Source organism: Cibotium barometz, chromosome 30, assembly GCF_041138505.1.
Source record: "Cibotium barometz isolate CiBa-2024 chromosome 30, ASM4113850v1, whole genome shotgun sequence".
In the NCBI taxonomy this organism is placed as follows: Eukaryota; Viridiplantae; Streptophyta; class Polypodiopsida; order Cyatheales; family Cibotiaceae; genus Cibotium; species Cibotium barometz.
Window position 1 is genome coordinate 26249205 of NC_141075.1, and position 27149 is coordinate 26276353.

The window sequence follows — 27149 nt, forward strand, 5'->3', positions numbered from 1 at the left end:
AAGGGAGTGAAAACAAGAAGGCAAAAGATTCGAATGACTCCACGAGCGTTGGAGTCATTCCAAAACCTCAAGGTGGCTTTATCAGAAGCACCTTGTTTAGCACTTGCCTCATGGGACGAACCATTTCAAGTGATCACCGATGCGAGTAACATCGCAATTGGAGGTGTATTGCAACAGAATGGTCATCCAGTAGCTTATATGTCTCGTAAGTTACTACCCGCCGAGAAGTACTACTCAGTCTATGATCGTGAACTCCTAGCAGTGATACACGCCTTGAAACATTGGAAACATTTCCTGTATGGCCGTGACTTCTAGGTTCGCACTGACCATCAGGCATTACGCTGGATTCAGACAATGCCAAGTGCACAGTGGAGTGATCGACAACACCGCTGGAGTCAGATATTCCAGCAGTTCGGTGGTATGATTGAGTACCTTCCAGGAAAGGCCAATCCAATGGCCGACGCTTTGAGCAGGAGGGGACGAGTGTCTACGATTCAGACCACTAGACTTGATCTTGTTTGTACAGGACTAGAGGACATGAAGCACACGTACGCGGATTCCAAGAAATTCGGTACACAGTGGGAACAGGAATTGGATGCCACAGGACCATGCCATTTTCTGATACACGATGGTTGGCTTTTCTACAAAGGCCGACTATGTGTCATGGAGTCGTTCAGGGCAGCTCTTCTCCATGATGCCCGTGACGCCATTACAAGTGGTCATAGGGGCATGAATTCGACTCTGGAGAAATTGGAACGGCAATACTATTGGCCAAAGATGAGGCGTGATGTGTTTACATATGTACAACGCTGTGACATTTGTCAAAAGGTGAAAGCTCCTCGTCGAAAGAAGATAGGGTTGTTACAGTCCTTGCCAATTCCTGAGGGTCCTTTTCAAGACATTTCGATGGACTTTGTCACAAATTTGCCTCCCAGTCCAAGTAAGCGTAATACGCAGTGCTTAACTATTGTTGATAGGTTTAGCAAATTTGTTATGCTTATTCCTTGCAGGGCCAATGTGACCACCGAGGATGTTGCCCAGTTATTCATTCGGCATTGGTACCCGATTGGCGGGATTCCTAGAACCATAGTGTCAGACCGAGATGCCAAGTTTACCAGTCACTTTTGGAGGGCATTGTTTGATAATTTTGATACTAAGTTGAATTTTTCCAGTGCATTCCACCCACAGACAGACGACCAGACAGAGATATACAACCAGTTGGCCTTTGATGTGCTGAAGTGTTATGTCCACGATCAGCAAGGTAAGTGGGAATCGTATTTGCCTTTAGTTTAAGCTGTTTTGAATGATTCTTTTTCTTCAGCTATTGGCAGGACTCCATATGAGGCAGCGTTTGGAAGACCTTTCCAATCGTTAACCAAGACTTCGTCTTCAGTACCGGAGGCGAACAGAGTGACGGTGTCTTACCAGGACATTTTAGAGTCAGTAAAGGACAGATTGGCTAAAGCGCAAGAGGCCTACACTCGACAGGCCAATAAAGACCGAAGGGATATGAAGTTTTCAGAAGGGGATTGAGTTTATCTTCCGATTATGAAGCAAAGATTGAAGCAGGTGGGCAAGCGATGCCCAAAGTTGTCTTTCTGGAGCTTCGGACCTTTTCCCATCAGGAAAAAGATTAATGAGGTGTCTATGCAGTTAAAGCTACCTCCGAGTTGGACTATGCACGATGTATTTCATGTCAGTTGGTTAAAGCCATATGCAGGTCCAACCCCTTCAGAGGTCAAAGACGAAGCGGAACCAAACATTGTGGATGAAGTAGAAGTTACGGTTCCAGAACAGATCCTTCTGCACCGTTTCAAGCATTGCTCAGGCCGAAGACTACGACAATTCCTCACGAAGTTTCAAGACCAAGGAACTCATGAAGCGATATGGCTCGGCCATGGTTAGTTAGTACGAAAGGTACGATACGGTACGGTACGATAAAATACGGTACTAATTGGTACCTTAAAATTTTTTGAGGTACGGTACGATATTAGTACGTTTTTTTTTTTTTTAATACTTCCTAAACTTAAAAATTGTAGTCAAGAAGTTACAAAATAGTAGAACCATGAACATAATGTCATCATGCCATTAGAGTACAAAATTGCTACAAAAGGATAGGCCAAAAACTCATGGCATGGGCGACCGCCAACATGCGTACATACATGATACTACATACTACAATACATCATCGATGGGCTAGAAGGAGATAGATGCCCAATGCCTAGAGAGCTATAACATATCAAAAGTCTACATCATCACCAACATCTGCATGATCATCAACATGATCACTACTAGAGTGTCCATCAAGAGAGTTCTCTGAAGAGGACTCTTCGAAGGTGGACGAGACACTCTGGGGATCATTCTCGCTAAGTAGGTTGCCATCATCATCAAACAAGGGCTCTCTAGGCAGTGGGGTATCATCATGAGGGGGCAATGGAATATCATCATGAAGGCGGGGATTGGAGCTCGAGGATCCCCGCCTCACATATGTGCGAAGGCCACCCTTTGCCGATGCCGAAGGCGGAGGCCTATGAACTCCAACTGCTCGGACCCCCGTCCATGCTGACTCTTGGTGCTGCGAGTATCTGCTGCCACAAGCTCACTATAGAGCTCCACTGAAATTGCTCCACGCAACAGCAACAACAACAACAACAACAACAACGACGACGACGACGACCCAAAAAAAAATCGTACGGTATCGTACGAATCCGTACGGTACCGTACCGTACAGCAAGTACGTACGATTTCAGTCGTACGACGTACGGAACTAAGCCTGGGCTCGGCAAAGAGTTTTTCAAAGACTATCCGGCGTTATTGACGGATTATTTGGAGGCTATGCAGCTTCCGTCAAGTTAAGCAGAAGGGGATGTCACGTGCATCCCGCACTTGGATGCCACATAGACATTTCTGTACAGAAGGTGCAGGACCTGGGATGGTGAACTGGTCCCATGTGAGCCCAGTCCGGGACGAGTCAGCCAGGGATCCATCTCAGTCGTCCGAGGTCAAGTGTGCATTGTCCTGCACATGAGTCTAAGGTCAGGTGTGCACTGTCCTGCACATGAAATAGTGCCAGTCCGCACTGTGAGTCTCCCTCTAGAACGATGCCAGTGATTCTTATATCTGGTATGGTACCGGATGCTAGATCACTGAGTAGTTAGTGTTTAGGACAAGGGGCCAGGCCATAGGGCTACCCCGGATCTTAGTGTGGGCATGGGAACGGTGTAGAACCACCCCCATGAGGGCCAGGAAGGCCCAGGCTGAACCCACCAGCCATGGAGGGGCTGTAGGACAGCCCTAGGGCAAGCAAAAGGCAGATTCCAAGAGTTTACAGCCTTTGCATGGCTGTAGGGCAGGTATGGGGCAGCCCATACAGGCTGCCCAGCCCTTGAAATGTAGGCAAAGGCTAAGCCCAGCCCTCTGGAAGCAGGCGCATCATGCCTAGCCTTTTGGGAAAAAAAGCAACATTTAATGTGAATATTTTCAGCATTTTATGCTGAATTTCCAGTCGTGGGAGCATTTATTGCTGGCCGCCTGTAGTAGTACTGGCCGACTGCTGTAGTTGGGCTAGTATAAAAGGGAGAGCCCATGTTCCCATTCATTCATCTCATTCTCCACCAAGAGCTCAAGCATAAGAGGCTAGACAAAGCCAAGAGGGTGCTAAGCAAAGGGGTGAAGGATTTCAGGTCAAGGGCAGGGTATTCCCAGCCAAGAAAAGGTCCAAGATTGCTCTATTTTCTTTCAGATTTCTCATCATTCTAATAAAACAAATACACCATCCGTGGTGGGGGCCCTACAGAGGGTAATTGGGACCCAATACTGTGTCCTCTCCACCTCTCCCTCTCTCTCTCTATTTTCTGCACTTCTCCGTGCGAAAGAAGAGGGAGATGTAGTCGGGGGTTGCTAGATGAGGAGGAGGTCGTGCTACTATTGCCTCTCAGATCCTGGGAGAGAAACCGGTCCAAGAAGCTGGAAAAGGAAACCTCCAAAGCAAGTTGAGAAGTCGATCTGCTCCCGCCTCTGCCACGTACTCCAAGAAACTGCTCCTGATCTAGAAGTCCAGCAATATCCAAAATGAACCACCAGATGTCCATATCTCCAACCTAATCTGTATCACACTAGTCCACACGATGTGCTCCCTCTTCAGCTCAACAAAGGATGTCGTCTGACTCTCTACCTCCAAGAAAAAATATGCTCCTTAGAGAACACCGCCAAACTGTCTCCCTGTTGGCACCCCCTCTAGACACCCTAGAGACTCACAATGTCTACATCAGCCCTGGTACTCAAGCCTCAACTCAGAGCTTGTTGAGCACCAATCTCTAGATACAAGGTTTCCGGATCTCCATGTATCCCTCGGTCCAAGAATGCCTCTCTGTCCTACTAACACTACAAGTGGAAGAAACATGCCCCCAACACTGTAGCTGACAATCCCGCTGGCACCTAACCTTTAAAACCTGTATCCATAACTCACCGCCGTCGCGTGATGGGACTACTACTCACACACCCCTATGAGTCACACCTACAGCGGCGTTCGGAGCATAAATGTTGAGGAAGCCAATGCTATCCTCTCCAATAGTAATGGTAATCCACTCTGCCCTGCCTTGGGACAATGACTCCTGAGCCAACTACGGCCGGCAACAGCTACTCACTGACAAAAATACACACCCTTCCCTGCATCCTTGAGGGGCCGAAGGATGGGGACCAGAAAGTATGACTCTTGCCTGGAAGAATCTTCCCGCATCTGCGGGTGCGCCCCTCTGAGAGATGATGCTCCTGGAGGAAAAGAATGTCTAAGGGTTTTTTTTTTTTGTCGCATGGAATGATGGATGATTGGATCATGGATCATGGATCATGGATAGTGGACCATGGTCTTTGAATCATGATCATTTGACATTGATGATGAATGATTATATGGTTTTTGTTATTTGTGATTCAAAGACTGTAGGCTTCAAATTGATGTTTCCATGTATTCCATGCATTTAGTGTCATTTTTACATATTTTATACAGTATATATTTGAAATTTTGTACATGCAAAAACCTATAGGTAGGAAACTTGTAGGAAACTTTGGGCTGATTTTATGAAACCTGTTTGAAACTTTTAGCGGGAGAGCCCTCACCGGGGAGGCAGCGATGGTCATCTCTACCGGATCGGAGAATCAATGAATCAAGCGACGGACTGATCCCGCCAGCTGCCTCTGCACCGGGTCAGGGGCTACTGGGGGGGCAACGAGTGCTCTGGAGAGGCAAAAGGCGGGAGAGAGAGAGCTTGGATAATAAAGGCAAGGCAGAGTGCACTGCTGCAGGTAAAGTCAGTGACGAGACTGGGGGAGGAGAAGGGGGAGGCGGTGGCGGTGGCGGGAGAGGGTGGAGGAGCGGAGACGCCCGGGAGAGGTGCTGCTGAGGGGGATCCATCGGAGAGAAAAACTGGGGGGAGGTGTCATGACCCTATGAATTTGTGGAGCATAAGTGTGAGCATGGTGGTCGGTGAGCAAGATATATGTTTAAGGTTCATACTTGGGGACAAAAGGGAATTAATGTTTATAACCCCATGTGTGGTGTCACCAATTGGCCGACCATTTGGTCCATCTCCAGTTTTTGCATCTCGTTCACTTGAGGCCAGGCCGGTGTCTCGTGTAAAGAGGCCAGTATTTTGCTGACATGGACGGGAGCCAGACCGGTGCCACCCGTGTGTTAGCAGGATGGTGTCGTATGGACGGGAGCCAGACCAGTGCCACCCGTGTATGACCTGGACTGTGTTCGACCCATGGGATTGTCACACCATGGAAGAGCCAGTATTCGTGCCGTGTTTTGCCTATGGGACTGTCACACCATAGGGAGACTCGTGCCTGGAACTGTGTCTTACCTATGGGACTGTCACTCCATAGGAAGACCAGGTTTTTATGTTTTATGTCGTGCCAGTTTTGTGCCAACAGATATTTTGTACTTGTTCCATGAACGGGAGATATGTCCATGTTACTATTTGCACATGCACACATATTTTGCATGTTTGAAACTGTTTTCGCATGACATGTATTTGTGTGTTTGCCTGCTTGACGTGTTACTTATTGAGCGGGGACGCCTGCCAGTGAGTCGTGAAGTCTGCTCTGTATTCTAACGAGTTTTGGTGCATGTGAACAGGTGGTAAGTATGTTGCACATGTTGTTTTTATGATTTTATCTCTAACCTCTTATTTTATAAGGTTAGGTGTTCACATTTATTTAAAAGTGGGCACCCCCTTTGGGCACCCACTTAGGGGCCAAGGTGGGGAACCCCACTTTAAGTGAGTGTGGGGGTGGGCATGGGCACCTACCCAAACTCCCCACCCACATGCAAACGTGGGTATCACAAAGTTAACTCCACATTAATTTTATTAAAAAAAAGCTCTCTCCATCAAGCGTAGAACAACATCGCTTTCACCCTTTGACGTGAGATCATCCGGCGATTATTCACCAACCGGCGACCATCTCTCCCTCTAGCGCATGCTCTTCATGAAGGCGATTGCATCAGTACCCTTTGTTGCTGGCTGCGCCTGCCTCTCTACAGGTGGCTGAGTAAAGTTGCAGGTGGCTGCTTACTCCACGCTATCATCTCCTACAGGCTGCTCTTCCTACGCAAAGGCGGCTGCCATCTTTTCTACTGTACGGCTGCGCTTAATTTACCAAGCGGTTGCTGAATCTTCCACGCTGCACCTCTACAAGCGATTGGCCGCCACTCCATAGGCTGCAAATACCTACATAGGCTGCAGCCAGGCGCCTGTGTACTGCAGCCAGGCGCCTGTGTACAGCAGCCAGGTGCCCTTCCTCCCACAGGCGGCTAAACCCTTTATCTGGCGGCTGTTTACCCACTGGCTGCGTTGCCTTGTTCTTTTGCAAGCAAACGCTTTCCACACTACAGCCAGGCCTCTCCTCCGAGTGGGTTCTCCTTCTTTCACAGCAGGTGGCTGTGGTCTTTTGCGGTGATTCATGTCTTGGTGGTTCACCACGAGGCAACTGTTTCTTCAACAAGGGTGGCTTCATATTCTACACAAACACCACAAGTATTGGTTTTCTATCAACCATCTACAAGTAAGTGATTTTCAGATTTGAGTAAAGTATTTTATGTTTAAATCTGATAAAGGATTCATCCCGCTCGGCCAACACCCGTTCGGTGCCGGGTTGTCCAAGCTATATTGGCGAACCTCGGTCCAAAGGTGCTGAGATCGGGAAAGCCAGGCGTTAGTACGAGAGCGCCTGTTTGTGCGTGGTCTCGGAACACCAGTGAGGCGCTCTCCGCGGAGTCCAGTGAAAGCACAGGACCGTAGCGATTGGACCACACTAGTGGTCGTCCTGCTTCGAGCTTCTACATCGAAATTCGAGCCTATTTGTTTGGTACTGTTTTCATATGTACATGGACATTATCTGGTTCTTGGAACCCATGGAGCATTGTATTTATTAAATACTCCCAATAAATATATCATATATTGAGGGGGGGGTCGGCCCGTTCCGGCCCCAGTGCTGGTGTCCATCTTTCCATTTCATTTCATTTAAATTTCAAGTTGTTTTAAGTTGTCCTTTTCATATTTGTGGTTTTAAAGTTGTGCTATTAAGCGTGTGGGTGTCCAACGGCGTCTTTCCCACTTGACGGGATCGGTTTCATTGGTATCAGAGCACGGTTGTTTCCCTCTTCCTAGTGGGGAAACGAACCTGTGTACTGGACATCCCGCTTTTAGCAAACTTAAAACACAATGGACAGCCAAGGCAACCCTTTGGAAGTACCAAATTCGAGGGGTCCATCTAGTGCTTCTCGTGGGTCTGATGCCCTACGTGGTAGGCACAAGCCCCTTGAAAGGGTTCTTGATAGTGAATCCAAGGGTCAACTGTCTCCAGGAAAGACAGTTATGCTTGAACAAGAACCTGAAGCTATAAGGGCTGAAATGGAACATATGAGAAAACTTTTGCAGGCTCAAGAGCAAGAGTTAGTTCTTGCATGAAGATCCACATCTACAAAGTGCTATTGAAGCCAGGAAGGCTGATGCTATGGTTGATGTAACTTTTGAATCAATGGCTCGTGAAGTGGGCAAGAAACCAAGGGAGTTGGCACTTGCCTATCTCCTTCGCAAAGGTGATATCAAAGAGGGGGATGACGGAGAGCTAAAATTCAGAAATCCACCTCGTTTGAAGCATGGAGATCCCGCATCCCAGAGGCTGAAATCTTTTATGCAAAAGGAAGAGGTGACTGTCACCTCTCGACATGCATCTTCTCCCCAAGGCACTAAGCCTGACAGATATATGTATGCCAGTGCTCATGGAGGGCATGAAAGTCACATGCATGCAAGACATGTATCTCATGGTGACAGGTCTACTTCTAGAAAAATTTTGCCTTCTGAGTTGTCTCATGGAGAGACATTGCCATATGCAGGTAAGTCACATGCATCTGAGTTTCCAGTTCATGGAGCACATGCCACCGTGCCCCATGAAGTTTCTATGACGGCCCATGGAGCCCATGCAGATAGGGCTACCCCGTTGGATAAGGAGAAAAGAAAAAGAGAAGACCATGAGCCTCATGCCAGGAAGCTCAAGGAATTCAAAGCAGGTGACAAATCTGTTAAATTTGATGCTTTTCATGGTGAACATGATGCTTCTAAGGTGTTAGCGTTTGTGGCACAGTTCGACATTGCTTTTAGCGATGAGAACTTTACAGAAAAGTCAAAGGTGCGCCATGCTAGCATGTTTTTAAAAGGGACTGCTGCCCATTGGTGGATCACTGAAAAGATCACCAAGGATCCCATTTCTACTTGGAAGGAATTCAAGGATAGATTTTATGCTCAGTTCTTCCCACCCAATGCAGAGCAAACTCTCACTCAAAAGTGGGACAGGCTGGAACAAAAAGATAACGAGAGTGTGCAACAGTATGTTAACAAATTTTGGAAAGTGTTGCTGGAAGTGACTCCCTTCATGCAAATCACAGAGGATGAAAGAAAGAGGAAGTTTCGTTCTGGACTGCAACCAGCATATAGATCGGGTATTGAATTGCACCCGAAACATATGTTGCAACAACTCACAGCTTCTGCCCTTGCTACGGAGCAATTGGTGCTCAAGATTAAGCAGGATCAAGGAGGTTCCAAGGGGAAGAACAAGGCTGTCCCAAATCAGCAAAAGGGTGGACAGCCACCTAAAAAGAACTTCCGGGAGCCTTACAAGGGTGGTAAAGCTGAAAATAACACATCTAAAGAACAGGGCCCAAGGAAGAACAAATTTGGATTAACCCCGGAGCAAAGAGAGCAATATGCTAAGGATGGAAAATGCTTTTCTTGTGGTAGCAAAGACCACATGTTTCGGCAATGCCCAGATCGCAAACCAAAGCACGAGGACAAGCACACCAAAGCAAATGTTCATGCAGTTCCTGATGTGCAAGGTAATACAGGTCATGATGCAAAAGAGCGTATGGTTTGCAAGGCTTGGGGGCAAATCAAGGATCAGCCCGCACTCTTCATGTTTGATGACTGTGCAACTGACAATTTCATCTCTATGCAAATGGCAGCTGCATTGGGTATTGAGGTTGAAAACATGGGACCTCAGATTGAAGCCGAAGCTGCATTTATTGGTAAAGAGGTGCAGGTTACCCCTTTGATAGGGAAGTTGCGCATCCATATCCAGGGCTACCTTGATAATGAGCATTTTCTAGTTGCTCCACTGAATGGATGTGATGTATTGTTGGGCAAGCCGTGGCATCATAGGCTTGAGCCCCGCAAAGACTACAAGTCCAATATGATTTCTTTTATGCATAAAGGCCGCATGCATTTTATTGATGCTGGCAAAGAAGGGGATTCTATCCCAGTTGTATCACACATCCAAATTAATAAAGCAATGAAAAAGAGTCTTTCAGCGTACTTGGTTTTTGTGCGTGATAGTCTTGTGCCAAATCATCAAAATGTGGATGCTATGTCTAATGATAGGCTGAATTTTCTTAATGCATTCAACGATTGTTTTGCTGACTCGTTGCCAGGTGAATTACCTCCCCAAAGGCCCGAAGATCACCGTATAGATCTTGTGCCAGGTAGTTCTCCTCCTAACAAACCCGCATACCAAGTGAGAGCTGCACAACAAGAAGAAATCATGAAGCAGGTAAACGAGCTTTTAGAGAAAGGTTTGGTTCAGCCCAGTTCCTCACCTTACTGCTCTCCTGTGCTTCTTGTTCAAAAGAAGGACGGATCATTCCGTATGTGTGTGGACTATAGAGCTTTGAACAAGCTTACCATCAAGAACAGATTCCCAATTCCACGTATTGATGATATCTTGGATAAGCTTGATGGTTCGGCTTGCTTTAGCAGACTTGATTTGAAGAGTGGTTATCACCAGATACGCGTGGTGCCACAAGATGTCCATAAGACTGCATTCAGGACAGCCTTCGGATTATATGAATTCTTGGTAATGCCTTTTGGTCTCACCAATGCTCCTGCTACTTTTAATCGTATGATGGATAGGATATTCCGACCCCATCGCAAGTTTACAGGAGTCTTCTTTGATGATATCTTGGTTTTCTCCAAGAATGAGCAGGAACACAGTACTCATTTGGTCACAGTGTTCGAAGAGTTGCGGAAGCATAAACTTTTCGTCAATGCCAAGAAAAGTGAGTTTTTTCTTTCAGAGATTCATTATCTAGGACATATTGTATCCAAGACTGGAGTTACAATGGATCCTGCAAAGATAGAGACCATTCGGAATTGGCCCGAATTGCAAAACGTACATCAAGTACGTAGTTTTCTGGGATTATGTTCGTACTACAGGCGTTTCATAAGGCATTTCGCCATGATTGCCACTCCTCTACATGATCTCACGAAGAAGAAAACTGTTTTCAAATGGACTTCAAAGGAACAGGATGCTTTCTTGCAGCTCAAGCATGCGATCATATGTGGTCCAGTATTGATTGTTCCTGACTTGCACAAGTCATTCGTGGTTGAATGTGATGCTTGTGGTGATTGCATAGGAGCTGTCCTAAATCAAGAAGGGCATGCAGTTGCATACGAGAGCCGTCGTTTGCATGATGCTGAGCTTCATATGGATATCTATGAGAAAGAGCTCTTGGTTGTAATTCATGCCTTAAAGATTTGGAAACATTACCTTCTTGGGGCTGAATTTGTAGTCAAGACAGATCATCAAAGCTTGAGATACTTTATATCTCAAACCAAGCTTTCAGAGAAGCAGATGAGAATGGCAAACTTTCTTTCCATGTTTCATTTTCAGATTGTGCATACTCTAGGAAAGAAAAATGTGGTGGCCGATGCACTATCTAGGAGGCCTTATATTGCTGCAGTCTCAGTGGCCTCTCATGGAGATCTATCTGCTATGAGAGATTTGTATCATTTGGATGCTGATTTTTGCCATATATGGACTGATTTGATGGCTGGTCATTCACATGCCTCTTATGTTATCAACGAGGGTTATCTCATGAAGGATAATTGCCTATGTGTGGTAAAGGACTTGCGTCCAAAGGTTATGGACGAATGTCATGCTCCACCTTATGCTGGTCATAGAGGTATTATGCCTACTACACGCATGATTCAGAGGTATTTCTTTTGGCCAAGCATGCGTAAAGACATTGAGGCTTATGTGCGTGCATGTATTACTTGCCAAAAGGTGAAATCTGATAGGCAAAAGCCTCCAGGTTTGCTTCAGCCATTGCCTATTCCCTCGCAACCTTGGGAAAGTATCACGATGGATTTTATTATGGATTTGCCTAGATCCCAGCATGGGAATGATGCTATTTGGACTATTGTGGACAGGTTTAGCAAGCAAGCTCACTTCTTGCCCGTCAAGAAAACCATTAAAGCTGATCATATGGTAAAGCTTTTTCTTGCTAATATTTTCAAGCATCATGGTATGCCTAAATCCATTGTTGGGGATAGAGATCCCAGGACTACAAGCCTATTTTGGAGGGCTTTGTTTGATAATATGGGTACTAAGCTTGAGTTTTCATCAGCTTATCATCCCCAAACGGATGGCCAAAGTGAAGCTGCAAATTCAGCCGTGTTGGATTTGTTGAAATGTTATGTGGCAGATCAAAAGAGTGCATGGGAGAAGTATCTTCCACTTGTTGAGTTTGCCTACAACAATACGATCCATGCTTCCACAGGAAAGGCTCCGTTTGAGATTATTTATGACAGAGTAGTATTGCCACCCATCCTTCGTACTAAGGATGAGATTTTTGCAGCTGATGAATATGTTCGTGACTTGGATGTTGCCTTTGGTCAGGTGCGGACAGCCATTGCAAGATCTCAGGATAAGCATAAAATGGCTGCGGACAAGCATAGAAGGGACATGGAAGTCAAAGAAGGTGATTGGGTATTGCTGAAATTTGAGAAGGCTAGGCTTCGAAAGAGGCCAGGACGAGAAGGATCATATCCTAAGCTTTCTCCTCGCTATTATGGACCCTTCAAGGTGATTCAGAAGATGAAGTGTCCTACAGGCTTGCTTTACCTAGTCATTGGAAGATTCACAATGCTTTTCATGTGAGTCTATTTCGGAAATATGTGGGGCCAGATCCTGATGAGCCTGTCACAGAAGATCCGCCAGAAATTGAAGAGCTTGAGGAGATCCTCCAGCCAGAACAGATTGTTTTTCACAAGGAGAGAAAGCTACCTGCAGGAAAGCTTTCCAGGAGATACCTTGTGAAGTTTAAGAATTATTTGCCTATTGATGCCAAGTGGGTAAATGAGGATTATTTTGCAGATTATCCACAATTGTTGCAGGCATATCTTGAGGCTTTTCAGTTGAGGTCAACTCTTTAGAAGCCCGGGGGGATGTCACCAATTGGCCGACCATTTGGTCCATCTCCAGTTTTTGCGTCTCGTTCACTTGAGGCCAGGCCGGTGTCTCGTGTGAAGAGGCCAGTATTTTGCTGACATGGACGGGAGCCAGACCGGTGCCACCCGTGTGTTAGCAGGATGGTGTCGTATGGACGGGAGCCAGACCAGTGCCACCCGTGTATGACCTGGACTGTGTTCGACCCATGGGATTGTCACGCCATGGAAGAGCCAGTATTCGTGCCGTGTTTTGCCTATGGGACTGTCACACCATAGGGAGACTCGTGCCTGGAACTGTGTCTTACCTATGGGACTGTCACTCCATAGGAAGACCAGGTTTTTATGTTTTATGTCGTGCCAGTTTTGTGCCGACAGATATTTTGTACTTGTTCCATGAACGGGAGATATGTCCATGTTACTATTTGCACATGCACACATATTTTGCATGTTTGAAACTGTTTTCGCATGACATGTATTTGTGTGTTTGCCTGCTTGACGTGTTACTTATTGAGCGGGGATGCCTGCCAGTGAGTCGTGAAGTCTGCTCTGTATTCTGACGAGTTTTGGTGCATGTGAACAGGTGGTAAGTATGTTGCACATGTTGTTTTTATTATTTTATCTCTAACCTCTTATTTTATAAGGTTAGGTGTTCACATTTATTTAAAAGTGGGCACCCCCTTTGGGCACCCACTTAGGGGCCAAGGTGGGGAACCCCACTTTAAGTGAGTGTGGGGGTGGGCATGGGCACCTACCCAAACTCCCCACCCACATGCAAACGTGGGTATCACAAAGTTAACTCCACATTAATTTTATTAAAAAAAAGCTCTCTCCATCAAGCGTAGAACAACATCGCTTTCACCCTTTGACGTGAGATCATCCGGCGATTATTCACCAACCGGCGACCATCTCTCCCTCTGGCGCATGCTCTTCATGAAGGCGATTGCATCAGTACCCTTTGTTGCTGGCTGCGCCTGCCTCTCTACAGGTGGCTGAGTAAAGTTGCAGGCGGCTGCTTACTCCACGCTATCATCTCCTACAGGCTGCTCTTCCTACGCAAAGGCGGCTGCCATCTTTTCTACTGTACGGCTGCGCTTAATTTACCAAGCGGTTGCTGAATCTTCCACGCTGCACCTCTACAAGCGATTGGCCGCCACTCCATAGGCTGCGAATACCTACATAGGCTGCAGCCAGGCGCCTGTGTACTGCAGCCAGGCGCCTGTGTACAGCAGCCAGGTGCCCTTCCTCCCACAGGCGGCTAAACCCTTTATCTGGCGGCTGTTTACCCACTGGCTGCGTTGCCTTGTTCTTTTGCAAGCAAACGTGGGCCATCTTCTTTCCACACTACAGCCAGGCCTCTCCTTCAAGTGGGTTCTCCTTCTTTCACAGCAGGTGGCTGTGGTCTTTTGCGGTGATTCTTGTCTTGGTGGTTCACCACGAGGCAACTGTTTCTTCAACAAGGGTGGCTTCATATTCTACACAAACACCACAAGTATTGGTTTTCTATCAACCATCTACAAGTAAGTGATTTTCAGATTTGAGTAAAGTATTTTATGTTTAAATCTGATAAAGGATTCATCCCGCTCGGCCAACACCCGTTCGGTGCCGGGTTGTCCAAGCTATATTGGCGAACCTCGGTCCAAAGGTGCTGAGATCGGGAGAGCCAGGCGTTAGTACGAGAGCGCATGTTTGTGCGTGGTCTCGGAACACCAGTGAGGCGCTCTCCGCGGAGTCCAGTGAAAGCACAGGACCGTAGCGATTGGACCACACTAGTGGTCGTCCTGCTTCGAGCTTCTACATCGAAATTCGAGCCTATTTGTTTGGTACTGTTTTCATATGTACATGGACATTATCTGGTTCTTGGAACCCATGGAGCATTGTATTTATTAAATACTCCCAATAAATATATCATATATTGAGGGGGGGGTCGGCCCGTTCCGGCCCCAGTGCTGGTGTCCATCTTTCCATTTCATTTCATTTAAATTTCAAGTTGTTTTAAGTTGTCCTTTTCATATTTGTGGTTTTAAAGTTGTGCTATTAAGCGTGTGGGTGTCCAACGGAGTCTTTCCCACTTGACGGGATCGGTTTCATGTGGACAACCCCAAGTGTGGAGGGGACAAAAAGGAACAAGAGTTTAAAGGTTTATAACCTTTATAAAAACTTTTTGTTAAGCATCGTGGCCCCTAGACTATTTTGGGGGCCTACACTTTTTTTTTGGAGAGTTGGACTAGCACGCTTCCTTTCTCTCTCTCCGACTCTTGCTTTTTGGAAGGAAAGCTGGCGGGCTGCGCTGGAGCCTGGAACACATACAAGCGCAGCTGATTACCACTCTCTGGTTTGCTTTTTGGAGAGAGGCTGGTTGGCTGCTGTACTACAGAACACGCACACAGGCACCTATTGAATCTCTCTCTCTTTGGCTTTTGGAGGGCTGGCTGGCTACTGCGCAACAGTACACTCAGGCACCTATTGAATCTCTCTTTCTCCTGTGCTTTTGGCAAGAGGCTGGCTGGCTGCGCTGCTGTACATACAGGCAGAGCTGGACACAGGTGTGGACTGTAGGAGGGAGTGCAGGGCTGGACAGCAGGTTCACCCACAAGTGTTCTCTCTCTCTCTCACGCGTTGAATCAGGTGCTGGACTGCAGGCGGCTGCAAGACAAGAGGGCAGGACAGAACAGGGTTTTTCTCACGCCTTCTCTCTCTTGTGTAAAGTGACACGAGGACTGTAAGTTTCTCTCTTTGTGAGCAGGTGGGACTGCAGGAAGTCACACTGAGTCTCTCTTTTCACTGGCTCGTGATTGTTCTGGAGTTGTTCTCTCTGGCCCTTTGTGAGAGGAAGGGTGTGGCAGTTTGGAGAGTGGAAACAGGGCAAGTTTTTGGACTGATTTGGAAGAGTTTGTGGACTGTTTTCATGGCTGAGTTTGTGGCTATGTGCATGGGCCAGTTAGATGCATATTCAAGGCCTCATGGATGCACTATCTTAGCAGATTAGAGGAGATAACAGTGTGGTGTTTTTGGGACACGAAGCTGTGTGTAACCTCTATGCTAAGAGGTCCAAAGGATTGGCAGATTGGACATGCAGACGTACAAGCCATGAATGGCCATGTTGTACTCATTTAAACTTTTACATTGAATTTGAATAAAGAAATACCGAAAGGGGTGCCAAGCTTTGGGGCCAATAGGTGTCGTTCTTCTTTTCGTGTTGGAGCACTCTAGCTCCCATATATTTGTTTTATCTGCTGGACTACAATTGGTTTGGGTGACTGCTAGTCTACCGCACTTTGGTTACTACCAGAGGCCGGTTTCAGGAGGGGTCCGCCGAGGGCTCAGAGAGGCCCGCCGGCCTCTCAGATGAGGATCAGGGGGGAATCTCGAGGAGGGAACAGCTGCCAAACTGGTGGGGCCAGAAGCTTCAGCATGTTACAGTGGTATCAAAAAGCTTTGCCTTTTGGAGATTCAACCAAGAAAAAAAGGGAAAAATTTTCGCTTGTGTGGTTGGTTCTCAAACACCGGCTACACTCCCATTCCGATGCGACTCCTGTCCTCAATGGACGATTGGTTTATAGCCTCCAAAAGCGACCGGAAGACGTCTCCCATGCACATAGTGAATGGTTTTATTGCGGTCAAGGAAAAACTTGACCATTCCCACTATCGCGAATTATGACAATGATAGAGAACACCAGACCCCTAAAGAAACTGTTTCTTCCACAGCAACGGCTTCCAGAAGCCAAGTTACCAATGGTGATACAAACGCCATGTACCAAGAATTTATGCGCATCATAGTGCAACAAGGGAAACACGTGCACGCGTGCGCAACTTCTATACCGGCCTTGGAGAAACGGATACCTCAACACCCATCCCCCACCCCTCTCCCCTCCGCCAATCATCACCCCAAGATCCCTTCCCAGATCCCTTTCCACGTACCTGCTTCGGCTATCTCCATTGCAAAGTTAACATAGAAGTCCCATGCATTGCATGATTTACAGATACGAAAGTTAGAGCTTTGAACACAAGCGGCAACGCGAACACGACAACGACATGTGGAGCACGAGTGATTCCTTGCAGCTCTAGTAACGAGATGAAATACAACAATAGAAAACCAGAGATCTCCCAGCCCGGAGTAGCCAAGGGAGCCAATGGCAAGGGCTAGAACAAGACCCAATCAGGGTCTACCTTGAGAGCCTCTGGCTTCAAGAACTCAAACAATGGACCTCACCTTACTCCAGACCAAAAGGCTCGACGCTTCTAACAAAGCCACCTTGAGATTCTTGAATGCCTCCAACGCTCGTGGAGTCATTCAAATCCGCTGCCTTCTAGTCTTGACACCCTTTAGCAAATCGGTGAGATCCGCCGAGAGGTCTAAAAACTTGTCTATGTGGGTGGGTGGAGTATGCCTGGCATACACCCACAAAGAATCTGATGTCAAACGCAGTCTATGGTACTTCCCAATTGACAATCTCGACCACCTTGGCAAGATCAAGTCGGATGCCCTCGGCACTGATAATGTATCCAAGGTAGTGCACCTCAAACAAATACTCATTGACATAGAGCTTGTTGCTTTCCAACAACTTCAAGACTTTCTCCACATCAATGTCCTGCTGCTCAACGATAACTAAAAATACTAGTATGTTGTCCAAAAAAATGAACAAACTTTTCTATAAAGTCCCATAACACACTCATCATCATGCGGTTGAATGTAACTAAGGTATTCATCAAGCGAAAAGGCATGACAACAAATTCATAATGGGCTCGCTCCGTATGGAAGGTTGTCTTGGGGATGTCCCCCTCAACAATCCTTACCTGGTGATAACCCACTCTTCAAGTCGAGTTTCAAGAACACCTTGGTCTCATTCAACCTCTCAAGAATGTAATCTATTCCAGGCATCGGGAACTTACTCTTGATAGTCAGCTTATTGATGCACGATAATCGACACACAATCGAGAAGACCCATCCTTCTTCTTGAAAAATAGGATCGGAGCTGCAAATGACGACACACTGGGACGTATGAAGCCAGATTGCATTGCCTTGGAAAGGCGGTATGGAAACTTGCTCACGGAATCCGAGCCTAAGAGGAGGTCTATTCTATGGTCCTCTGATCTGGAGAGGAGGAGCTGGGGATGGAGATTGTCTTGAAGAAAAATCTTCTGGAACTTGTCATGGAGAACCTTGTACTTCTCTCAAGCCCTGGCCACCGTCTGGACAGTCTAGATGTAAATCATCGCACGCTGTGCACCTTTCTTGATTTTTCTTTTAGCCTATAAATGACTTATGAGAGGAAAGTTCGGGATTCCTGGCTCACACTTAATGGTCACTGGAGCTTTAGACACATTCCGATTAATCACGAAAGTGTGCTTGTCCCACTTGATATCTGGTTGGAACTTGTGAAACCACTGAATGTCCAAAATTATGTCTGCTCCTACAAGAGGGGCAACCATAAAATCACGCACAAACTTTATGCCTTGAATGACTAACTTAGCACTCTGAGCTTCAAACTTGATGCTCGTCGTCGTGCCTGTGCTAAATCCCTCAACTTTCTTGTCCATCGAAGTCGAGGAAACGGGCTTGCCGAGCGGCCTATTCCGTGACCACATCCTCCATACTGCCGCTATCAAACAAGACGACTCTCTGGCCACCTATGTAGCCAAAGGTCTTGAGCAATTCATTGCGCTCATACTCCTGGTCATGGGTGCCCTTCTGCTTATCTTCGAGCTCCCAGCTAACAATTGCACCAACCGAAGCACTGGGATCTGAAGAACTAGGGACAACCGCTGGGGTCTGTGTGGGAGTTGGGCTCACCACTGAAGACATGGAGGCTGGGGTGATTATCTATGGAGTGATAGTCTTCTTAGGGCACTCCCTAGAAGTGTGTCCTTTTGTATGACAAAAGAAGCATCTACCCTCTTTCTTGTTCTAAGCTCTCCTCAGCACTTAATTTACCACCGGTCTTGCCTCCCTGAGTTTTCTGGTCTAGAGTAAGCTTGGGCGCATTGGTCGAGTTCTTAGAGCCAAAGACTCCCGTGCTCTGTCTCGAGGAAGACTCCATCTAATTCTGGCCTTTTCCCCCCGAGGCAGTTGCCTTGGGAGTGGCAGGCTAGGAGGTCTTGGGCTTTCCGCCATTATGCTTCATTTCGATACTCTACGCAAACGAGAGTGCGTCTTCAAAGGTGGCTAGCCTAAACATATACACCTCCCATTGGATTTGCGTGTCTAAGCCATAAAGGAACTGCTCTTTCTTGTCCTTATTAGATAAGCCCAACTACAAACATTAGTTTAAAATTTTATTGGCAAACTGAAGGACCGGTTGTCCATTTTGACGCGCTCTCCTAAACTCATCTTCGAGTCGCTCAAGGTAATGGGACGGTAGAAACTGCTCCTTAAGGTCAAGGATAAACTCGTCCCAAACATAAGCTACCATCATGGTTGTCACGGTACGAAAATACGATACCGTACGATACGATACCGTACGGGAATTTTTGATACGATATGAAATTTTCGGATACCGTACGATAAAATACGGTTTTTATTTTTTACACTTACAACCTATGGAGCTTCAAGCTTGAATGTGAGGGAAGGTTGGGAGAGGAGGAGTCTATAGTGCTTGAGGAACCAGAACATGGATATGTCTCTCCCAGTTGGATCTCCCGATTGTCTCCAAAAAAGAATCTGGATGGGTAATGCAATACCAAAGGTCTCCCAGTGTAGCGTTTATGACTAAGGGACCGTCCTTGCACAAATACGAGGAGTGCATCTAGGGTAGTAAGTTTAGGGACTCCTCTCTAGATCAAAATGGCCATGTCCAAATCTTCTCCCTCGTACATAACTTGAGAATCTAATTGTCTAGCCTACCTATACCAGGGATCCCCAAGTGATGTAGCAAGATTCTCTCATCCTACCAATCAAGTGTACACTACCAATCTACCTCGCCAGATTTTTTAGGTCTCTCAACAACCCCATATGGAATACTGAGTGGATACAAAAGTTGCGAAGTATTGCGAGCATTTGGGATCTTCGTAAAGCAGGGTTTCTATATTTTTTTTAAGCATTTGGAAAATTCTTTTTCAAGGAAAAATAATTTTTTGGGGAAAAAAAAACTCGTACCGTACGATATCGTACCGTACAAATCCATTCGTACCGGTACGAGAAACAACTATGGCTGCCATACCTAATTTGGTGTGGGCATGAGTCCAATGGGTCCACCAAGGAATGACCTCACCTTCCAAATACCAACTAGCCAAGATCAAAGAGGACACGGTATTGGGTCCCAAATACCCTCTGTAGGGCCCCCACCACGAATGGTGTGTTTGCTTTATTAGAATGATGCAAATCAACAAAATAAAGACTGAAATCTTGACTTTCAATGTTCACCTTGATTGGAGCTTCCCCTTGGATGTCCTGGCCCTTGGAAGGCAGCAATCCTTTATGAATTATGAGTCTTGGGGAAAAGTACCATATAATGTTTTCACACCATGCAAAACTGCTGGCCAAACTGCGCATGGGCCAAATACAGTGCCCAAGCTGCTGGGCAGACCTGCGCATGGGTATTGAGCTGTTGGGCAGCTTGTGTGGGTTGTCCCACACCTGGCCGACAGCCATTCTAGGGCTTGGGGCCCAAACGGCTGGCTGTCCAAAGGCCCTAGGGCTGGCTGACAGCCCCTTCCAGCCCAAGCCATGGCTGGTGGGCACAGCCTGGGCCCTCCTGGCCCCTTCGGGGTGGTTCTACACCTCCCCCATGCCCACACTAAGAGTGCAAATCTTAGCCCTAGGGCAGCCCTATGGGCTGGCCCCATCTCTACATGCAAACCTACATGCCCACAGAAGTCTAGCACCCAGTTGCAAACCAGATACACAAAGCATCTGACATTATTCCAGAGAGAGTCTCGCAACGTGGACTAGCACTGCATCATGTGCAAGACAATGCACACTTGACCTTGGACGCATAGAGTGGAACCCTGGTTGACTCATCCCGGATTGGGCTACTCCAAGTCATGCACCTTGTTCAGATATGTCCACATGGCATCCAAGTGCAGAATGCACGCGACAACACAACGCTGAGCCAGAACGACCGGCCCCTGTAGGAAACTCTTTATTCAAAGTAGAAGTTGTTACAAAGAATCCAAAGGTGAGGGTGCAATTAGTAAACAGGTGCTTACACACAAGGATTCTACCAAAAAAAAAGGGGCCGACTTGGGAGCATACTAAGCAGAGCAAAAAAGTGACTGCTAGACGCACATAAAAAGAACCAAAGTCTCATAAAAATAGGGAATGGCTTTTTGCTCACCAAGAGATGCTGTAAAACATCAATCACATCCAGTGCACCTCCACAATCTGCTGCAGCTACAAGCTGTTAAGCCCACAAGAAAAAGGCAACTCAGACCTTTGTCCAAACTTATTTTCAGAGAAACCATACTATCCAATCCCAGCTTGTAATTCAGAAACTGTTCAACATACTTACCAAAGGAAGGTCACCAAGTGCTTGATTGACGTAGGACATGAGATTAAGCTTCCGATGCAACAAGAGTAAGCTGTCACGCTGCTGGCTTAGGCATTGAATACGTTGTGCAGATTCTACCACATGCACTTCTGATAGCCCTACCACCCCTTTCAGTTCCTGGATTTGCTCACAAGCTCTGATAATCTCGTTGTTCAAACCTTCCAGCTGACCTTGTGCTTCGTAGAAAGAGTCTGAACGAGCCTCAATCTCTCTGACAAGATGGACTTCGATGATGTCTAGATAGTGGGATAGCTTTTCTTGTAGCATCATGTTCTGAGGTATCGAGGAGTAGGGGCATGCTACCTGAAACGTCGATCCATCTTCCAAAGCAAAATCCTCCTTAAAGAATAAAGAGGGGATTTCACGGAGGCATGCTACAAGTCCTTCACCTTGTACTATCCCCTCCCCACCCACAGTATCCTTTGCGGTCACCCCACTGTCCTGATTGGTGATCCTTTCCCAATTAGAATGCTGCCTCACATCTGCAAACCGGCCATAAGAATCCGAAACCGCATCTAGATATGGTTGAAAATCGGCTCTGGTAACTTCAGGTATGGGTTTCACTGGTGTCGATGGTATGGCGTCCTGGACATCAGCAGCTGATGATGAGAAGAACCATCCCCCCCATGAAACATCAGAACTATACACACCTGCCTTGCCGAAATGTGGATTGTTAAGAATGGAGGCAAGGCTTTGTCCGGCACTGTAGACCTCAGGATCTAGATCCACGCTGTGTTTCTTGTCGGAAAAAGAAGGGGTGGCCAAATCTGCACCATAGTTCCTGCCGGAAAATGAAGGCGTCGTCAAATCTGCACTCTGGGTCCTGTTGAGAAATGAAGGAGCGGCCAAATCTGCACTGTGGGCCCTGCCGGAAGATGATGGGGTGGCCAAATCTGCACTCTGCTTTCTGTCGGAAAATGATGGAGCAGCTAACTGGGTATCTGCAGATGACCTGGGGGTAGGCTCAGGGCCCCTGACCGAAGGTAGCCTTCTGCTGGATGGAAAAGCGTCCATGTGATGGGACATTCCGTCCCCCTTATTTGATCCGGCAGATCATAGTGTTAGCTAGCCCAAGATCTGCATCGCGCGCCATCGCGCGTATGACCGCTGCAGGTTCATCTGGCAAAGCATATGGAGCTGGTTCCTACTAATAATACAGATCTTACCATCAAAATTCGTTACAGCACGTCACAAAAGCTTTTAATCTCTTGTCAGGAGATCCCAAAATAAACAGGAAATAGAGCTCGTCTGTCGTGGTTGCACAGTGCAATCAGCTACACGTCCTACAGGAGACAGAATGCAATAGATAGAGAGAGAGAGAGAGAGAGAGAGAAGTCATCTACGCGTTGCTGGCATAATGGCATTCCTTTTCCTCCATTGCCATGGCTTTTCAAGTTCCATTTATTAAGGTTTATTGTTGCCAATTGCCAATATGATATGGGGGTCTTCAATATACAAATTAGTTTGTAAATTGGTCCCCCACTGGTTGTTTTTGGGGGGTTTCATTTAACTATTAGAGAATAGTTTTACCATCTCCCTTAAATTCAATGTTCAAAATTAGCAATATATATTCTTGAATCCCCTTTTTTTGGTGTTTTTGGGGGGTTTCATTTAACTATTAGAGAATAGTTTTACCATCTCCCTTAAATTCAATGTTCAAAATTAGCAATATATATTCTTGAATCCCCTTTTTTTGGTAATTTAGTATGTGTCTATGGCATGCATAAAATTAGACACACAAATAGGTGCCTCTCTGTCTCACATGCCACGATCTCTCTCTCTCTCTCTCTCTCTCTCTCTCTCTCTCTCTCTCTCTCTGGCCTTTTCATGGGTTTAGAGATCTAAACCACTAGCCTGCTTTGCCTTCCAAGGTTAAGTCCGAATGACTTCTCTTATACCTCAAGGGAACTACCCTAGAGTTGAAGCCTGGGGAGCATTAGATCCCCTCCTTCTCTCCCTCCCTCCCATGAAAGAGATGCCATGGTTGTCTCCTTTGCATATCTCCCTCCTATGAGAAGCCTCCCTCCTTTTACCTACATTACCACAAGCTCATTACGCATGCTACTCGTCGCAAATCAAAGATGTCTACTCTTCATGGGTTGCACAAGCAAAGATGTCTACTCTTCATGGGTTGCACAAGCAAAGATACCTTAAGTAAACACACACACACACACACACACAGAAACAGACACATAAATATGTCACAACCTACCATGAGAGATAGAACCCAAGCTTTTCCTGCACAAAGTGCAAGGGAAAGAGAGTGAACCCGACTATATGAGCTGGCACTGTAGCTATGCCATAACTCTAGTAACCAAAATAGATGTCGTATAGCCTGTAAACTGGCGGTATATCAACCATAATGTCACCAACCATGCCAGTGGGCAAAAGTATGGAGGTGTCATATCCTCGCATGTCATCTATATCCACACTAGTTGAGCTCGATATCTCAACACTTCCCCTCGAGCTCAACTCTATACCTTGCACTCTAAGTAAGCTTCTTAACCTATGAGAATTTTATGTATCCCAATGCCTTCATGAAGATGTCATCCACTTGATCCTCTGTGCTGACATAAAATAAATCCACATCACATGTTATAAGCTTCACCCTCACAAAATAATAATGCACCTCACAACCAGCGCAATCCACATCCATGTACCTATGTACTTGTACTTGTATCTGTTGAGTATCTGCTATTATATGCTTCGGCCTCTCTTAGAAACACATTCAAAAGAGATTACCTTAGTATGCTACAACCATCATGGCCAATAGCCAAGCTCGAGCTCACTGGTTCAAGAGCTCCACACCTCCTTGGGTAGCCGCATCTCCCACGAGCATTGTCACACCATCACGTCGGACTACAGGTCCTTGTCCCTCCTCTCATCTCACACCACTCACACACTCACTAGCATGCATTATTGAAGAAGATTAGAGAGAGAATTACCAAGAGCAAGACTTAACTACATAATGGGAGAGTGTATCGTATTATGAGAGAATATGACTTATATTCAAGTCCATAAGTGTTTACACACACTTAAACTATGGTTGATCGGGTGTCCAAGGCTCATAATTAGCCTATTACTCATACAATGCTTAATCTCATAACATGCATGAAGTACATTTACAGGGAATCCAGTCTAGCTTGTTGCCACACACTCTTGGAGCAAAAATTGCCATAAATATTATGTCGGGCCATTTTTGTGCACCCGTCCAAGTTATAGATTTGGACATCGTTGCTTCATAGATTGATCCTACATGCTTTTGGTGTCTTCGTCTTTGTTATTTAATGTAGAATTATGGTGGCGATTCCTGTTAACCCCAAAACAGGTTAACATTCCCCCTTCCTATTAATCGATCGCATCCTCATGAGGTCGAGTAGAAGACTTTGTTGTGGGGAGATTTGAGAAGCTACTATTGATGCTTTGGTTCCTCCGGAAGGAATGGAGAAGGTTACTTAGTAAAATGATGAAGTTAGTAAATAGGATGGAAATTTCTAAATATATACACACACACACACACACACACACACATACATACACACACACACACACACACACACACACACACACACACACATATACATATATATATACACACATACATATACATATACTCTCTTTTTACAATCCCAAGCAAGTTTACATTGTTTATTTCAAGTTAATGATTGTTGAAAATAGGGTTGTAGGAATGCACACACACGCACACACACACAGTAAAGAAGCTCAAGGGAGCACACAATGAGATGATAGATATATAATGAATGTGTGCTATACAAAGATGATAAGTATACCCTAAGATGAGTGTATACTAGTACGGTAGAGAAAAACTTCCTAAAGAGGGAAAAAGTGCCCCACCTGGTCCTAGTGTGTTCACATACATACTACCAAATATGGCTACAAATCCCCCCTGGAGTGATGATGTGAATAAGGGGTGAGCTGGCACTAGAAGTAGAGAGATATACCAGGCTCTTTGGACTGTGATAGTAGGGAGCCCAGACTAGTCCCCAAAGGGAATTAAGTTTAAAGCTTTGTGAAAAGCTTCAAACTTCTATCGTGGAAGAGCCTTCGTGAATAAATATGCCAAGTTGTCCTATGTTGGCACATAAGCCAAGCTGATTTCCCCTGCAGAGCATCTCTCCCTGACATAATGATAGTGTACCTCAATGTGCTTTGTGCGAGCATTAAAAACAGGATTCCTCACATCTACCATAGCTCTTTGACTGCTGTTAGTGAAGATGGTAGTGACTGAGGACTCACCAATACCCAAATTAGCAATAAGGTGCCAAAGCCAAACATACTCAACTATAGCTGTAAACACTACCCCGTACTCAGCTTCACAACTAGAAGTGGCCACAAAGGGTTGCTTCTTGTTGAGCCATGATATACATGAATCACCAAAGCAAAAGCAAAAACCACTCGTGTCTTATAACATCCAGCCCAGTTTGAGTCTGTAAATACATGCAGCTATGATTTACCCCCCTTGGGATAAAATAACTCAAAGTGCTTGGTGCCCTTTAGGTGACGGAACACCCGTTTGACAAACCGCCAATGCTTTGCGCGGCTTGGGCTATGCATAAACCTTCTCTCAATATTAAGACCAGATACTGAATGTTAACCCTGATGTTATACAAAAAGATAAGGCATCCAATAGCTTCTTGATACAGGCCAACATCAAAAGGGGCACCTGCATCTTCAAGACTTAGTTTGTAAACCAGATATTGAATGATGTTATACAAAAAGATAAGGCATCCAATAGCTTCTTGATACAAGCCAACATCAAAAGGGGCACCTGCATCTTCAAGACTTAGTTTGTAAACCTGGCTCCATAGGTGTACCGTCTTCAAGATTGAACCTCTTCAACAATGTATTTATGTATTTCCTTTGCAGAATAACAATGCCATCATTACGTTACCAAAACTCAATGCCCAAATAGTAGTGCAACAATTCAAGATTTGACATCTCAAAAGCCTTCTCTAAATTAGCTAAAATATGATCATCATTAGGGCTTGAGCAGCATGTCATCAACTATAGCACAATGACGAATAAAAACATCATTTTTCCTCTCAATATAGAGGATACTATAAGTTGGGCTATTGCAAAAACCCTATGCAACCAAGTATGCATGTATCTTTTCGTACCAAGCTATGGGAGCCTTCTTAAGACCATATAAAGCTTTCTTTAATCTATATACTTTTGATTCTTGACTTTTCTAACCAAAACCACAAGGCTAACATACATAGACTTCCTTATGCAAATCTCCATTTAAGAAGGTAGTTTTGATATCTAATTGACATACATTCCAACCTTTATGTACTGCTAATACAATGATACTCTACATAGTAGTCATATACAAAGATTTCACCATAGTCAATGCCTTTTTCATGTGCATAACCCTTTGCAACAAGCCTTGCTTTGTATCGCTCGACACTACCGTGAGCTTTACGTTAAGCTTGTGAACCCATTCCGTGCCAATGGCCTTCTTACCTTGAAGCAAGTCTAGCAAATCCCATGTATCATTTTTGACTATCGAATCAAACTCAGATTGCATAGCGCTCATCCAATTTTTAGATTCCTTTTTTTCACCAAAGAAGACAGGTTCCTCTTCATTACATAAACTGGCAATAAGAGCATGACCTGCATCAACATGAGATACACAATGAGAACATGCACATGTTCTACTAGGCAAAGGAGTGGCCAATTTGCTGTCACATAGTGTACTTTTTTTCTCCTCAATTTCCCTTCTTTCCTCACCAACTACATCATCCACATTTGCCTCATCAATAGGCTAATATGTGGGCTGAAAAAACATGCTAATTTGTAACCTGTGTGGACTTATTTTCAGCATTTTTTTGATTACCCAAATACTCTACGTCAATGTGTTCTC

The 27149-nt window shown here is 45.7% G+C and overlaps 1 protein-coding gene across 21 annotated transcripts in view; it reads right to left on the minus strand.

Annotated features, from left to right (window-relative positions):
- LOC147621327 (vacuolar protein sorting-associated protein 54, chloroplastic-like) overlaps positions 1 to 22697 on the minus strand; it is a 59584-nt gene extending 36887 nt beyond the window's left edge. For 8 of the 21 annotated variants that reach the window (XR_015269799.1, XR_015269803.1, XR_015269804.1 and 5 more), the window contains exons 1-2: positions 21227 to 22687; positions 21053 to 21115 (exon numbers count right to left, since the gene is read on the minus strand). Coding sequence is in view for 6 of the 21 variants with exons in the window: in XM_086824058.1 (XP_086680184.1) it covers positions 21053 to 21115; positions 21227 to 22291 (1128 nt within the window). In the remaining 15 variants the exon portion in view is untranslated. Of the gene's footprint in view, positions 1 to 21052; positions 21116 to 21226 lie in introns of all 21 variants that reach the window. The other 13 variants (XR_015269801.1, XR_015269800.1, XR_015269795.1 and 10 more) reach the window with 3 other exon arrangements.
- Between the last annotated feature and the right edge of the window lie 4452 nt (positions 22698 to 27149).